Consider the following 14,056-nt stretch of genomic DNA (forward strand, 5'->3'; position numbering starts at 1 on the left):
CCCCCCCCCACTTGATAGATTATATATGTCTGCAGTTGCCTAGTTGGTTTAGGGCCATTCGTATTCTATAATTACGCTTCTCTCCCAATTACCTACACGGCTACACTACACTTAACTCCTCTCTCTCTCTCTCTGAGATTGCTCACTATCCCCTCCAAAATGCTACTCTTTTGCTTTTTTCCTCTGTGTTTTGTTTCAAATCCTCTAAAATACATCTCAGTCTTCTTCTTCAGTTACCAATTGCAGTAGCTGAAATGAACGGAGATAGACCTGTGGAAGATGCTCATTACACGGAGCCGGGGTTTCCTTATACTGCTACTGGGAGTTACATTGATTTTTATGGTGGTACTGCCGCTCAGGGGCCTCTAAACTATGCTCATGCCGGCACAATGGTACTTCCACTTTCCTCCGAGGACGACGAAATAAGTTTTAATCATTGTAGATGCACATATATATCACAGGGAGTCTCCTCTTCGGGTGAATGCGTAACTTTGTTTCTTTGCCTATATTCTCAGGACAATCTGTACTGGACCATGAATACAAATGCATACAAGTTTGGATTTTCAGGATCAGATAATGCCTCTTTCTATGGTTCTTATGACATGAACGATCATCTATCAAGGATGTCCATCGGGAGAACTGATTGGGAGTACCATCCCATGCTGCCCATTGATCATCCTGAAATCACAGTGGCACGGTCTGTCCAAGTCGGTGACTCAGATGAGCACTCTGAAGCTGAAGATTGTTAGTTATTTCTGCCAATCCTTTTTTTTTTGTTTTTAAATTCTACTTGATCATATTCGTTTCTAAGCTAAGAAGTTGTCTGTGTCTATAGGCATTGCAAATGAGCATGACCACCCCGACAGTCCGCAGGTATGTGCACATGATCTAAACGGTTTTTGAATCTGTGTCAACTAGTTAACTCTTGCCCATCTTTGTGAAGCTAGTGGTGTATCCGTGCAGGATGTGATCTTAACACTGATATGAATTCTATATGCTCGTTAATGCCATGTTGCCACAGGTATCCTGGCAAGATGACATTGATCCTGATACAATGACCTATGAGGTTCGTTTCAGTTTCCTTGTGGGTTATTTAAAAATAATAAATAACAATTTTTTCTGGCGAAGATGGTCGAGAGATGCAGTGGATTCACATGTAGATGCGGTTTTGGTTTGTGGATCAGGAATTAGTAGAGCTGGGGGAAGCGGTAGGAACAGAAAGCCGGGGGTTGTCTCAGGAACTCATAGAAACGCTGCCCACTAGAAAGTATAAGTTTGGGAGCATCTTCTCCAGGAAAAGAGCAGGTGAAAGGTAAAGAACAAGCTTAAAATAAGGTTGGTATGAATTCACATCACGGGTTTATTCTGAAAAGTGTGCGTGTGATGAGCAGGTGTGTGATATGTCAGCTCAAGTACAAGATAGGGGAGAGGCAAATGGATCTGCCGTGCAAGCACGTGTATCATTCTGAATGCATTTCCAAATGGCTAAGCATCAACAAGGTATTTTTCATTTAACCTTACATATATGGTTTACATCCTCAATTCAACTGAGACTCGATGCATGTGGAACACAGGTTTGCCCGGTTTGCAATACCGAGGTTTTTGGGGAGCCAAACATCCATTGATCGGCGGAAGGGGATTGTCCTCTTCTTCTTCTTTTTTTGCTTATATATTCGAGGCTCGTCAAGTAATTGTTTTAGTGTAGTGAAAACCCCAAAAAATAGTCTTCGCACACACTATACTCTCTCATGTTCAGTCCTTCTCTGTACATGTAATTTTTCTTCTAGTTCCACTTTTGCTTGTCTGTGCTTTAAATTTAACACTCACTCCTATTGTATACTAAATGCTGAGACAATGCAAAGTTGAACCCATCATGTCCCGGTCGGTCACTTCATCCTTCTCGTAGTACGAAAATAAATTTACTTCAAGATTTGAGGTGTAATGACCAACGGACTTAAGGGACAAGGAAGGTAGAAGAAACCTTGTTGATATTAAAGGGTAAATTGTAAATGTATATAAAGAGAAACGAGGCAGTGGGATGAATACATTATGCCATAGTATCTACGTTACGTAATAGTAATATCGGTATCATCCAATTCCCCCGGTTTTGTTCCACATCTTTGACTCCCGAGTATTATGTGTATGTGCACACAGCATGGGTTATATAAGAGTTTGTTCCTGGAGTTGTTCCTGTGAATTGCAAACCCACTGGTGGTTAGAGATGCATCACTTGTGACGAAGAAAATTATAGATGTAAGAGTTTAGTACCTCAGTAACAAACAAGGCATGGAAGCCATATGGGACCCTGTGCGGCAGCTCCACCACTGCCACCGGTTCAGCCGACATTGTTTTTGCGTCTATTACATTCACACATGATTTCCTGTCCATTTTCAACCGTCATATTATTATACCAGAAGGACACAAAAGAAACAAGTGATGAGATAATACGGAACTAGCAGGAGAGCTATAACTACCCTGTGTTTTCATCATGAACAAAGAATATCAAGTAACCGTCGTCTTCTTCTGCTGCCTCACGCGGGACATATATAGCCTCTGAACCAAATTTTCCTTGTCCCAGATCATATATTCCTTTGATATTGCCTCCTACTTCCAGCATTCTTTTCCCCGTCTCAGCTTCTGCATGCAGATCAAACTTGATAATTCCTGTAACCTTCGCAATACTGTCCAGAATTGTTCCATATACATATCTCTGTTTCCTAAACGAACCAAACAAGAAAAAACGTTGGGCATGATGAAGTTTCCTTGCCAGGGACACAAAAGGACAAGGGTGAACTCATACTTTCCGGTGTAGCACTCGTTGATTCTGGGGAAATCAACTGCAGATGCCGATAGTTTTTTCTGAGAAGCTGAGCCCGTCTTCATGTTAAATCTCATTTCGTACCTGCACAAGCAATAGTTGAGAAGGGTTTACGGTTACGAGAGAGCAGAACATATGTAACAGGCCGGGGATTCTTACAGTTCGTTGCTAAAATTTTCAAGTTTTTCTTTCACAGTCCCGCTGACCATGTCAAGATCTGGATTCTCAAGACGACAAGTGATGAGGACAACTTCATCCTCTTCTTCCCAAGCATTGGCTAGATATAGGAAGTCATTCACAGAAGTTTGATTGGTATATATAGAAGAAAAAAAAAGTTGGAGATATGAAAACTGAAACAGACATTAAAGAGAACACACCGTTGTGGAATATAAAGCAGTTGGGAAGCTCAAACCATCTAATCATGAGTTCATCCTTGGCATAGCGGGGAAGAACACCAAAACGAGCCTTTTTAGTGGGATCAAATGAGTATATCATTTTCTTCTCTTTCACCATTTCCTTGAAATCAATTTCAAAAGACACGTGAATATATACTCAAAGAAAATTCAAAACAAGTAACCTTATTTCTTTGTACTCTTAATCTCTTATAACATGTGAAAAGTATATGGGAGGCAAGAAACTCTTGTGTAACCTTTAAAACTGACGAGTTATATACCTTTGGCCTGAAGTGCATAGGAAGATCCATGAATATTGCATAAGCCTCAGTAATAGCAAAATCATGCATCATGATTGGCTCTGATATAGTAATTGCGACTGGGTCATGCATAATGCCATCTTTCGAGATCACTCTGTATGTGAGATAAGGTGGCGTATGCGAATAGCCGAACGTAAACATTTCACCTGCAGAGAGAGCCCATGACGGGTCATCATGTGAACAGAAATAGTAGTAACTTGTTTTCGTTCCAGGGAAAAGTGAAGAATACCCGTAACCGGGTCAACTTTTGGGTGAGCAGTGAAGGAGTGGGTCAATCTCTTGTCATAATCTATCATGCCAAGAGTTTGCAGGTCTCCATCTTCCAAAACTTTGACGACATCTAAAGACCAAAAGAGAGTGGATTTGACTTAAAAAAAAAAAAAAACATAAATCTTCATACCATGCATTTCTTGTATATCAAAACTTCAAACAAGGAAGTGGGAAACACTGCCAACATAACAGAAGAATCGGTTTCTAGACAGATCAGGTTTGCTCACTTTGGACCAGTGTATCCCAAAAGAAAAAGTATAGGCTTACAAGGCTTATCTGCCTCCTGTAATGCTAGAAGTTTTCCATCGTGATATACGAGTGCTGTGTTAGCTGGTGCATGGAAAAAAAGAGAGTGAGATTTTTAAGATACTAGTAGAAAGAGTAGAAGGGATGAATACAAAGTAGACAGAGTAGTTAACCAGTTCCAATTCCATAAGAGTTGTCCAATATATTCAGTTTCGTTCTCAGCTGTTGCATATTGACCATAAGCAATCCGAAAAACCCCTTAAGGTCCCCAATCTGCAAACACCAGAATTCAGTGATTTCACCAACAAATTCCAGCATGGAGAAGAAGACGTGATATATGAGTGCTGAAATACAAGGGAGCGCACCTTCATGAATTTGGAAGCTCCGAAATATTCTTCCTGCTGAAGACGTGATGTCTTAACATATCGAGAAACATAAGTAGCTTTCCCATCTTTGATGCGGACCCCATGTATCATCCTGCAAAGTTAACGAGACATGAAGTTGAGCAAAGAGGAAGACCATAAGGCTTAAGGATTCCATTTCTACAACGTATCTATCTATCTATTTATCTATCTAAGAGGCAACCAATATATTGTTTTCACTAAGAAAAAGATGAAACATAAGATAAGGTTTCTTCTCCGTATACAGAGGGAGATAAAAGAAGACGAAACAATTCACGTACCCATCTCCATCAAACCTGAAACGAGCAGATCATATAATAATATAAGTAAGGTAAGGAAGCCACCACCATAAATAATTGAATATGATGGATGGTGAAANCAAGAAACTCTTGTGTAACCTTTAAAACTGACGAGTTATATACCTTTGGCCTGAAGTGCATAGGAAGATCCATGAATATTGCATAAGCCTCAGTAATAGCAAAATCATGCATCATGATTGGCTCTGATATAGTAATTGCGACTGGGTCATGCATAATGCCATCTTTCGAGATCACTCTGTATGTGAGATAAGGTGGCGTATGCGAATAGCCGAACGTAAACATTTCACCTGCAGAGAGAGCCCATGACGGGTCATCATGTGAACAGAAATAGTAGTAACTTGTTTTCGTTCCAGGGAAAAGTGAAGAATACCCGTAACCGGGTCAACTTTTGGGTGAGCAGTGAAGGAGTGGGTCAATCTCTTGTCATAATCTATCATGCCAAGAGTTTGCAGGTCTCCATCTTCCAAAACTTTGACGACATCTAAAGACCAAAAGAGAGTGGATTTGACTTAAAAAAAAAAAAAACATAAATCTTCATACCATGCATTTCTTGTATATCAAAACTTCAAACAAGGAAGTGGGAAACACTGCCAACATAACAGAAGAATCGGTTTCTAGACAGATCAGGTTTGCTCACTTTGGACCAGTGTATCCCAAAAGAAAAAGTATAGGCTTACAAGGCTTATCTGCCTCCTGTAATGCTAGAAGTTTTCCATCGTGATATACGAGTGCTGTGTTAGCTGGTGCATGGAAAAAAAGAGAGTGAGATTTTTAAGATACTAGTAGAAAGAGTAGAAGGGATGAATACAAAGTAGACAGAGTAGTTAACCAGTTCCAATTCCATAAGAGTTGTCCAATATATTCAGTTTCGTTCTCAGCTGTTGCATATTGACCATAAGCAATCCGAAAAACCCCTTAAGGTCCCCAATCTGCAAACACCAGAATTCAGTGATTTCACCAACAAATTCCAGCATGGAGAAGAAGACGTGATATATGAGTGCTGAAATACAAGGGAGCGCACCTTCATGAATTTGGAAGCTCCGAAATATTCTTCCTGCTGAAGACGTGATGTCTTAACATATCGAGAAACATAAGTAGCTTTCCCATCTTTGATGCGGACCCCATGTATCATCCTGCAAAGTTAACGAGACATGAAGTTGAGCAAAGAGGAAGACCATAAGGCTTAAGGATTCCATTTCTACAACGTATCTATCTATCTATCTATCTATCTAAAAAGATGAAACATAAGATAAGGTTTCTTCTCCGTATATAGAGGGAGATAAAAGAAGACGAAACAATTCACGTACCCATCTCCATCAAACCTGAAACGAGCAGATCATATAATAATATAAGTAAGGTAAGGAAGCCACCACCATAAATAATTGAATATGATGGATGGTGAAATGTAAAATGGAAGAAGAGAACGTGCCAGTGATATCCAGCGACAGGATCAAACTTGGGATTTGGACCAACCCTCACAAATTCACCATTCATGCACTCCTGGGAGACCAAATTAAATGAGACGAGATCAAAATCAAATAAACCTCAGGGGAAAGGATAGAAGAGGGGGGAGGGGAAGGGGAGCTCACGGGAAGAAATCCATGGACGGGGAGATCCTTGACGGGGGGAGTTTCATCACGGACGGGAGCGAAGTTGCCGGAGAGGTAGTGGAGAGGGATAGCAGCATCGTGCATGAGCTTGACGACAAGTCCCTCGATAAGATCAACAAGCTTAGAGGAGAAACCCTTGGAGGGTTTAGGATTGACGGAGACGATGCTGCTGCCATCACTGAGCTTCTCCGCCATGGTTTAGAATTAGATTGCTGCAAGGAGAGAGAGTCAGGGAGAGATGGATTTTGGATGATTTTTATGCGAAGAGCAAGCAAGAGCAGCAGCATCTTTTTCTTTTGCGTCCTTTGGCGAAAACGCTGCCACGTCGCACCACAAAAACAATATTAAATAATATCTTTCTTTTCTGGCGGGATGGCCCATAATTATTTATAGTCTTCTTTGCTCCATATGATTGGCGGCCCAACAAAATAAGAATAGAAAAGCCCATATGATTTATACATATGATTTAAACACAACACAACCAGCTCAGTCGGTGATTATAATAATATACGTAGATACAGATTCAATTTAGCACATAAGATATCACCAACACTACAGACGAGACCAGATTACACAACATCTAAATTAAGCACATAAGATGACTTGTTCTCCAGCTTCGTAGCGCGGGGGCAATACATTCTGCACATTTGCAAAGACAACATCTTCTTCTCCACTCTCTGGGGTCCCACATATGGGAGAATCTAAGACGCAGTCTGGCATCGCCCTCAAGCTTTCTTCCAGCAACGATCCAACACTCTGCAATATACACATACAACTACAAACTTTTTCACATGTTCCCACAGACAGAATATATCAAGTCACTCACCCTGCACTCCTTGAATGCTGCGTCTGCTCTCCGCTTCCACATGCTATTTCCATTTTCTGAGTGGAAAAGGTTTAGCAGAGGCTGCAATCAAATTTGGAACATCTTCAGTTTTCACACAAGTCTTGTATTTCTTCTGTTCACAACACCTACTGCTTTCTTTGTTTAAACCACACGTACCTTCACTAAATCCCTCACATTAGGCCTCCCGTTTCCATGTGTTCCTAACACAGAGTCTCCGTATACTTGATATTGCTCAAGAACCTGTCCAACAACACTCAGATTTTTTGCAATTTTTTTTCTGACAGACAAAGCAACCTAAAAAGCTGAATATTTCCACAGAACCTGTCTGCGTGTAAGGCCACTACTTGGTACACCATAAACTGCAGTGTCAACATGTCCTAGCATCTGCCATGGGCTGTCAAGAATGGACATCGAATCAAGAAAAAGGGTTCTGATATAGAGAGCTCATACCAATCAAGCTAAATTTCACATACTTGTTGTATGCAGCACGTCCTACCATGACTCCATGAGCTCCTTCCTGCAGTGCAGCGTTTACCTTACAATCACAAGATTTTTCTCAGTCTTACCCTGGTCGGGCAGAAGAAAGCTAGTCCATCTTGGAATTCAAGATGGGTGGGTCACCTTCGATACAGAAGTAATGCCTCCATTAATTGTGAATCCCAAGTCCGGGAAGTCACGCACAAGGGCATAGTAATACTCATACCTGAACTACGTCCAAAAAACAGGTGAATTCAAGCAAAAAATAGATTATACACAGTTACAGGCAATCAAGAGGCAAGTTATGGTAAACATACTTAAGAGGAGGGATTCTCCGGTTATCAGCAGGACTTATCCCACCGAGCAGTGCCTTGCGTGAATGAACAATGAAATGCCTGGTAGGTGATAGAGTAGAAACCTTGTAGACAAAGTCACCTAAGAGTAAAGGAGAAGCAGTATTTAGTACAAAATCCATGCCCAATTCAAACGAGACTTAAAAGCAGAAGGCACTTGGAAGCAAAAACTCACAGAGCTCATCATAGGAATCATGATCATCTACACCAATTCGACATTTCACAGTAACAGGGACGTTGGTATTGGCAGCAATAGCAGACATTGCCTCTCCAACAAGCTTACAAAGAAAGCGTGGGAGGGGGGCACCGTTAAGAAGAAAAGAGCAGAAAACTACAGAAATCATGAGGAGGAGTAACGGACCTTGGGTTTGAGCATAAGGCTAACACCAAAGCCTCCATGGCCGGCAACCTTAGGACTGGGGCAGCCGCAGCTATCTCAACACAACAACAAACACAGTTAAGTTTCAACCAAGGGCAATAGCCAAGGAGAAAAGAAACAGAACGCACTTGAGATTGATTTCGTCGTATCCGTAAGCATTAGAAAGCTTAGCAGCCTTAGCAAGGTTTTCCACATTGCTACCACCGAGTTGGAGAACAATAGGGTGTTGTTGGGGAGAAAATGCTAAGAACCTGTCCTAAAAGTGCAGACGGAGGGACATGTCTAGCGTAGCGAGATTCAAAAGGGCATATTCCCGACCCGCTGATAAATAAATAAAAAAGAGTACCAGATTGGTCTGCTGGTGAACAAGAGTTTCAGCGGCAATCATCTCGGTGTAAAGCCAAGCGTGCTTCGTTATGAGGCGAGCAAGCGTCCGGTAATGATTATCTGTCCAATCCATCATCGGGGCGACGCTGGAGGGAAACTACAATGAGGACCGAAATCTCAAAAGAAATATACAGTGGGAAAGCAGAGTCGGAGAGAGCATGAAACCTGAAGTAAGGAGGAAGATAGGGAGAGGAAGCCGTGGAGAATTTAGCAGTTGTTTTAAGTATCGGATGAGAAGAGGAGGACTTGAAGAACATCTCTGAGACATTTGGTCGAACAGATGGTAGGCACCACATCGGGAGAAGATAACGAGAATCAAATAAAAACACTTGGAACGAAGCACAATCAAATTCAATCAGTAATAACAACATTGTGTTAAAGAGGAGTAGTTGTGATGGGCCTTGCTTAACTTGATAATGGCCCACTGGTAAAGCCCAGTAGCAAACTCTCTCGAATTATTATTTAATGTGGATGGATGGATACTAGTCTAGGCGACGACACGCGATAAGAGTCAAAACATTGGGTGGTAGCAAAGGAAAATGATGTAAACGCCCACGTTATCTGGTCAGAGGGAAGGTGGCAGATGATGTAAATAAGTGAGTAAAGGGAGGGGAATGTGAGATGTTGCTTTTCCCACTCAGTTTGACTTGCAATATTCCTTTTTCTCTCGTCTCCCTCGTTGCGTGCGTGATTCCTTGCTTTCGGATTTAAAAAAAAAAAAAAAAAAAAAACAGCTGAATCTGCAAGTTAGGGTTCTTCCGACATGAATCTGGCCCCAATCTCCAGGTACTCTCTTTGTTTCCTTTCTCCTCTTGTACGCTTTCGCACATGAATATTACCACTTCATTTTCCGATTCTCAAAAACCCTAATTTTTTGGTTTTTAATCATCATCTCTCTCACAGCAACTAAAAAAAAAGGGATGAAGAGACTAAGATCCAGCGACGACCTTGATTCCTGTAATGATAAGAATGTTGACGAAGAACCTCCTCTCAACTCGGACCGCTCCCACCGGGGCTTCTTCCACAAGTCCTTCTCTCACGACCGCGACCGTGAACGCGGGGAAGATGCCGGCTTCTCGAGAGGTTTTTCGCGTAGGCGATCCAATCGGGACTTTGATAATCATCGAAGGAAAGAGCCGGATGCCCGGTTCCATCGATCTGAGAGCGCTTGTTTCTCGAGGAGGGCTTTTCCAAAGGGATTTCGTTCTGAGAGGGAGAGGCCCAACAGGGAAGCTAGTGTCTCTTCCTGGAGGAGGTTTGGTGGTCCTGGTAATGACTTTGGCGTCCAAGACCGTGATAGGAGACTAAGGGACGCTGAGAGGGATAGGAGTCTCATATCCCCTTCTTGGCCCAGAGACGATCAATCCAAATTCAAGCTCCTCGATTCCAGAAATTCCCGCTCCAGATCCAAATCTCTTGCTTCTCCTACATGGTCCAAAGATTCCGGGAGCGAGCAGTCCAAAAGTGTTGGCAATGTTGTCAAGAAAAGCGAGGATCAAGTGCTGGGTTCTAGCAGTAGCGAGATGGAGGAAGGAGAGCTTGAGCCTGACCCTCAACCAGATACCGGGCTTGCTCCTCATACCAAAGATGACACTCAACAACAACCTTCCTGCGCTGCTGCTGCTGACCATAATGACTCCAGAATTGATAGTAGCTTCCAGGAGATGGAAAAAACAACCGCCGATACCGAAAGCAACAGGGAACTCAGTCATGTGGGTGAAATGGAAACGGCTAAGAGCATGACGGATCAGAAAACTGTTGAGGAAGGGGAAAATGTGCCTGAGCATGCCAGTGACACCATGCATGTTTTGAATGACACTTCTACAGCTTCGGCTAGTGAACTCGAGCGCAGAGTTGACACAACCATTGCTAGTGCCAATGAGATTACTGATATGGTCGATGATAACGGTGATAACAGTGACAAAAAATTCAAGGAGAACCATGAAGTGAAGTTGGAGGAAAGTCTTTATCAGGAAGTCCCTCAACGGTTTCAGGTAAAAGAGTTTAAGGAAGTGAAGGATATCGATGGTGATGCCAACGAAGTGGAAGTTGAAGGCAATGAATGTGTTGAGGAAACTGCTCTAGCGAATAGAACGCCTTCAGAATACATTAGCATTGTATCGGATAGCTCGGTCCACAAACGCAAGGATAAAGGCACAAATTCTGATGTCCCCCTTACTCATTTACTTGGCAATGCACTCTTTTCTGAAAGAAAGTCCGAGGATCTTTCTGAAAGGGATGAAGATGAAAAAGATGACAACTTCGGAGGACGGAGTATTAGAGGGTTTCAACTCTTCTCTAGTTCTCCGGTTAGAAGAACAAATAAAACTGAGCAGTCAAGTGTTAGTAAGCCCAAGGATGAGAAATTGTTGTTGGAGCCACTGGATCTGTCACTTAGCCTACCAGATGTATTGTTGCCGATTGGTGGCCAGGATACGAATCAGCCTCTGGGGTCACCATTCCGTTCTGGAAGTGTTCGGTCTTTGACAGACACGTTTTGTACTAATTCTGATGGCTTCACCATGTCTATGTCGTTTTCAGGTTCCCGCTCGTTCAATCATAATCCAAGCTGTTCGTTGAATCACAATATTGGAGATAATGAGCAGTCAGTTCATAGCCGACCTATATTTCAAGGTATAGATTGGCAGGCACTTTCTCATAATGATTCAAAGTACAACGAGAATATAGTCTATCAAAGACTGATGGAAAATGGAAGCGGTTCAGTTCAACCTCAAGCAATGAAAGGCATTTTAATTTCTGGTCAGGCTGATGAAGAGCATCTTAGATTGACTGATGGGAGCTCTAACGCAGCTAATAGACTTGAAAAACAACTAAGTTTTCAGAAAATTATTGATGCTAGATTAGCTTGCTCAAGAACCGACTCTCTTGAAAATGGTCCAAAGTTTAATGTTGAGAAGAAAAAAGCCAAGGACTTTTGCAGTGGTAGCAATTCCTGGATAAATGGGCTGGAATCTGGTGGGCATGAGTTTGTTGAGACGGTCATCGGATACATTCTCTCAGATTCAATGCATCTGATGACCAAGAGATTTCATGAGATGCCCACTCGATACATAACTAGCCTGAAGGAAAACATACGGCAGATGATGCTGAACATGGATAAGAATGTACAACTTGGTACTTTTCAAGATGCTCTGCAGAACAGGACTGATATAACACTGGAATTGCTTACAAAATCTCATCGTGCTCAGTTGGAGATTTTGGTCGCACTGAAAGTTGGGCGTTCGGATTTCCTTCAGTTGGACAACAGCATCTCGTCTTCCCAGTTAGCTGAGATTTACATGAACATGAGATGCAAGAATATTTCTTGTAGGGTTTTGGTGCCTGTGGATGAATGCGATTGCAGGGTTTGTTTAAGGAAGGATGGATTTTGTAGTGCTTGCATGTGTCTAGTGTGCTCAAATTTCGATATGGCATCCAACACCTGTAGCTGGGTTGGGTGTGATGTGTGTCTTCATTGGTGCCACACAGATTGTGGGATAAGAGAATCTTACATCCGGAATGGGATCAATGATGCTTCTGGTGCTCCAGGAATTACTGAGATGCAATTCCACTGCGTCGCCTGTAACCATCCCTCGGAGATGTTTGGCTTTGTCAAAGAAGTGTTTCTGAATTTTGCCAGCGAATGGAAGTTTGAGCACTTTTGCAAGGAACTGGAGTATGTCAAAAAGATATTTTCATCAAGCAAAGACTCTAGAGGGAAACAGTTGAGACAAGCTGCAGATGCGATGCTGGCAAGTTTGAAAAGTAAATCAATAGGCCTTCCTGAAGCTTGCAATCGGATATTGGGTTTCATTTCAGGTGCGCGAAATTTTGTTTATATTGTGAGCTTTATCTGGATTTTGTATACTATGGCTTTATCTATCTGTCTTAGTATAGATGATCACACGATGTGTATGTGAACACATATTTGGTTAATCTGCGCCATATAAAAATGGTCATTGCTGATCATCGTCAGTCGATTCTTTGCTTGGTGACTGCAGACTGTGATTCATTCACTCCTGGTAAAACTTCTGTGCCGTTCAGTTACGAACAGCCAAAACCCAGGCATGAGAGGGGAAGCCCTAGTAAGGACACGGCGTGGCTGAGATCGGTGTGCTCAGATAAACCGCATCATCAGCTGAAAAGGTCCGCGAGCGTAGCTGATGTGTTCCACAGAGAGACACAAGCTGAAATATGTGGAGTGGAGATTGGATTGAAAAGGGGATTGCCAAAGGAACCTCCTCATTTCGAAGAACTGGAGAGCATCGTGAGGATGAAGCAAGCAGAGGCAGAGATGTTCCAAGGACGGGCAGATGATGCAAGAAGAGAAGCAGAGGGGCTGAAACGAATAGCAATAGCGAAGAAAGATAAGATAGAGGAAGAGTACAAGAGGAGAATAGGGAAGTTGAGCATGGAGGATGCAGAAGAGAGAAGAAGGTGGAGGCACGAGGAGTTGGAGGCAATAGAGAGAGGGCAGAGAGAGTTCTATGAAATGAAGATGAGAATGGAGGAAGAGATGAGCGGGCTTCTTACCAAAATGGAAGTGACAAAGCAGAGTTTGGCCTTGTAATATTTGTAGTAGTAATCATATGTAATGTACACTCAACTCTCCTTGTATGTACCTTAAGATAAAAGTAAGGTCTTTTCTTTTAGAGAGCATTAAGGAGTTTTAGGTCCGACACATGTACAGCCCGCGCCATTTGTTTCAATAAAATTATATAGCAAACAGTAAATATATAAAGACAATAAATAAGCAAATGCCCATCATAGTTATACAAAACCAGTGAGGTGTGAAAGATAACTAACAGACTAGACTCCTCTCGTCTACACTCAAGCATTGCCTATCTCCCAAAAGGACCCCATTTACAAATGTGGTTGCTGGTTAGTTCGCAGCTGGAGGTTTGAAGTCTATCATCTCCCTTATGTTCAACTTGATGGATGGCCCCATTGACGAGCATATGTGCGCACTTTTCCAGTAAACTCCTTTTGCTCCCTTTGGCTTGTTTGTCTCCACCGATTTCTGCAGTCATCATTTACTTTCCCCTCTTCATTTATTGTATTTTAAACAAACAGATATACTATAACGAGAATGGAGTATCAGCGTACCACTGCCGCAAGGAAGTTTATGAGAAGGTCATCCTCTGTAAAATTAACTTTCCCAAAGGGGATGTGAACAATCCCAGTTTTGTCTGCTCTGAATTCTACTTTCCCCTTTTTGAACTCTTCTATAGCCTGA

The 14,056-nt window shown here is 42.2% G+C and overlaps 4 protein-coding genes and 1 long non-coding RNA gene across 12 annotated transcripts in view; 2 read left to right on the plus strand and 3 right to left on the minus strand.

Annotated features, from left to right (window-relative positions):
- The window catches only part of LOC104699519 (E3 ubiquitin ligase BIG BROTHER-like), a 2,445-nt gene extending 576 nt beyond the window's left edge, over positions 1–1,869 (plus strand). Inside the window, exons 3-9 of one of the 3 annotated variants that reach the window (XM_010414827.2) lie at positions 221–392; positions 516–744; positions 836–873; positions 1,022–1,066; positions 1,185–1,312; positions 1,392–1,500; positions 1,575–1,869. In XM_010414827.2, the coding sequence (XP_010413129.1) occupies positions 255–392; positions 516–744; positions 836–873; positions 1,022–1,066; positions 1,185–1,312; positions 1,392–1,500; positions 1,575–1,625 (738 nt within the window). In that variant the 5' untranslated portion in view covers positions 221–254 and the 3' untranslated portion in view covers positions 1,626–1,869. The remainder of the gene's footprint in view (positions 1–220; positions 393–515; positions 745–835; positions 874–1,021; positions 1,067–1,184; positions 1,313–1,391; positions 1,501–1,574) is intronic. The other 2 variants (XM_010414825.2, XM_010414828.2) reach the window with 2 other exon arrangements.
- Positions 1,972–6,665, minus strand: LOC104699520 (carotenoid 9,10(9',10')-cleavage dioxygenase 1). Of its 2 annotated transcripts, XM_010414829.2 has the most exons (14): positions 6,357–6,665; positions 6,197–6,267; positions 6,075–6,089; positions 5,789–5,900; positions 5,597–5,696; positions 5,445–5,507; positions 5,138–5,248; positions 4,870–5,054; positions 3,196–3,334; positions 2,978–3,095; positions 2,801–2,902; positions 2,475–2,717; positions 2,269–2,380; positions 1,972–2,190 (listed from the first exon to the last, which is right to left on the minus strand). In XM_010414829.2, the coding sequence occupies exons 1-14, from the start codon at positions 6,570–6,572 to the stop codon at positions 2,161–2,163; spliced, it is 1,617 nt and encodes a 538-aa protein (XP_010413131.1). In that variant the 5' UTR covers positions 6,573–6,665; the 3' UTR covers positions 1,972–2,160. The 2 variants fall into 2 exon arrangements, with proteins under 2 accessions (XP_010413131.1, XP_010413132.1); XM_010414830.1 differs by lacking the exons at positions 4,870–5,054; positions 5,138–5,248; positions 5,445–5,507; ... (3 more) ...; positions 6,197–6,267; positions 6,357–6,665 and adding exons at positions 3,492–3,676; positions 3,760–3,870; positions 4,068–4,130; ... (1 more) ...; positions 4,412–4,523; positions 4,729–4,820.
- On the minus strand, positions 6,807–9,206 carry LOC104699521 (tRNA-dihydrouridine(20/20a) synthase-like). Of its 2 annotated transcripts, none has more exons than XM_010414831.2 (12): positions 8,986–9,206; positions 8,780–8,906; positions 8,562–8,689; positions 8,416–8,485; positions 8,230–8,332; positions 8,019–8,136; positions 7,846–7,927; positions 7,698–7,759; positions 7,546–7,618; positions 7,381–7,464; positions 7,204–7,284; positions 6,807–7,133 (listed from the first exon to the last, which is right to left on the minus strand). In XM_010414831.2, exons 1-12 carry the CDS (start codon positions 9,189–9,191, stop codon positions 6,963–6,965), a joined length of 1,305 nt encoding a protein of 434 aa, XP_010413133.1. In that variant the 5' UTR covers positions 9,192–9,206; the 3' UTR covers positions 6,807–6,962. The 2 variants fall into 2 exon arrangements, with proteins under 2 accessions (XP_010413133.1, XP_010413134.1); XM_010414832.2 differs by having other exon boundaries at positions 8,780–8,880; positions 8,986–9,088.
- The window catches only part of LOC104699522 (protein OBERON 4-like), a 6,151-nt gene continuing 1,439 nt past the window's right edge, over positions 9,345–14,056 (plus strand). The window contains exons 1-3 of one of the 4 annotated variants that reach the window (XM_019227258.1): positions 9,345–9,606; positions 9,724–12,639; positions 12,822–13,318. In XM_019227258.1, coding sequence (XP_019082803.1) covers positions 9,741–12,639; positions 12,822–13,318 — 3,396 coding nt within the window. In that variant the 5' untranslated portion in view covers positions 9,345–9,606; positions 9,724–9,740. Of the gene's footprint in view, positions 9,607–9,723; positions 12,640–12,821; positions 13,497–14,056 lie in introns of those variants that run through there. The other 3 variants (XM_010414833.2, XM_010414834.2, XM_019227257.1) reach the window with 3 other exon arrangements.
- Positions 13,552–14,055, minus strand: LOC104699524. The gene is made up of 2 exons (XR_753371.2): positions 13,927–14,055; positions 13,552–13,840 (listed from the first exon to the last, which is right to left on the minus strand). It is a non-coding gene; the product is annotated as an uncharacterized LOC104699524 (long non-coding RNA).

The sequence above is a fragment of the Camelina sativa genome, chromosome 7, assembly GCF_000633955.1.
Source record: "Camelina sativa cultivar DH55 chromosome 7, Cs, whole genome shotgun sequence".
Classification (NCBI taxonomy): domain Eukaryota; kingdom Viridiplantae; phylum Streptophyta; class Magnoliopsida; order Brassicales; family Brassicaceae; genus Camelina; species Camelina sativa.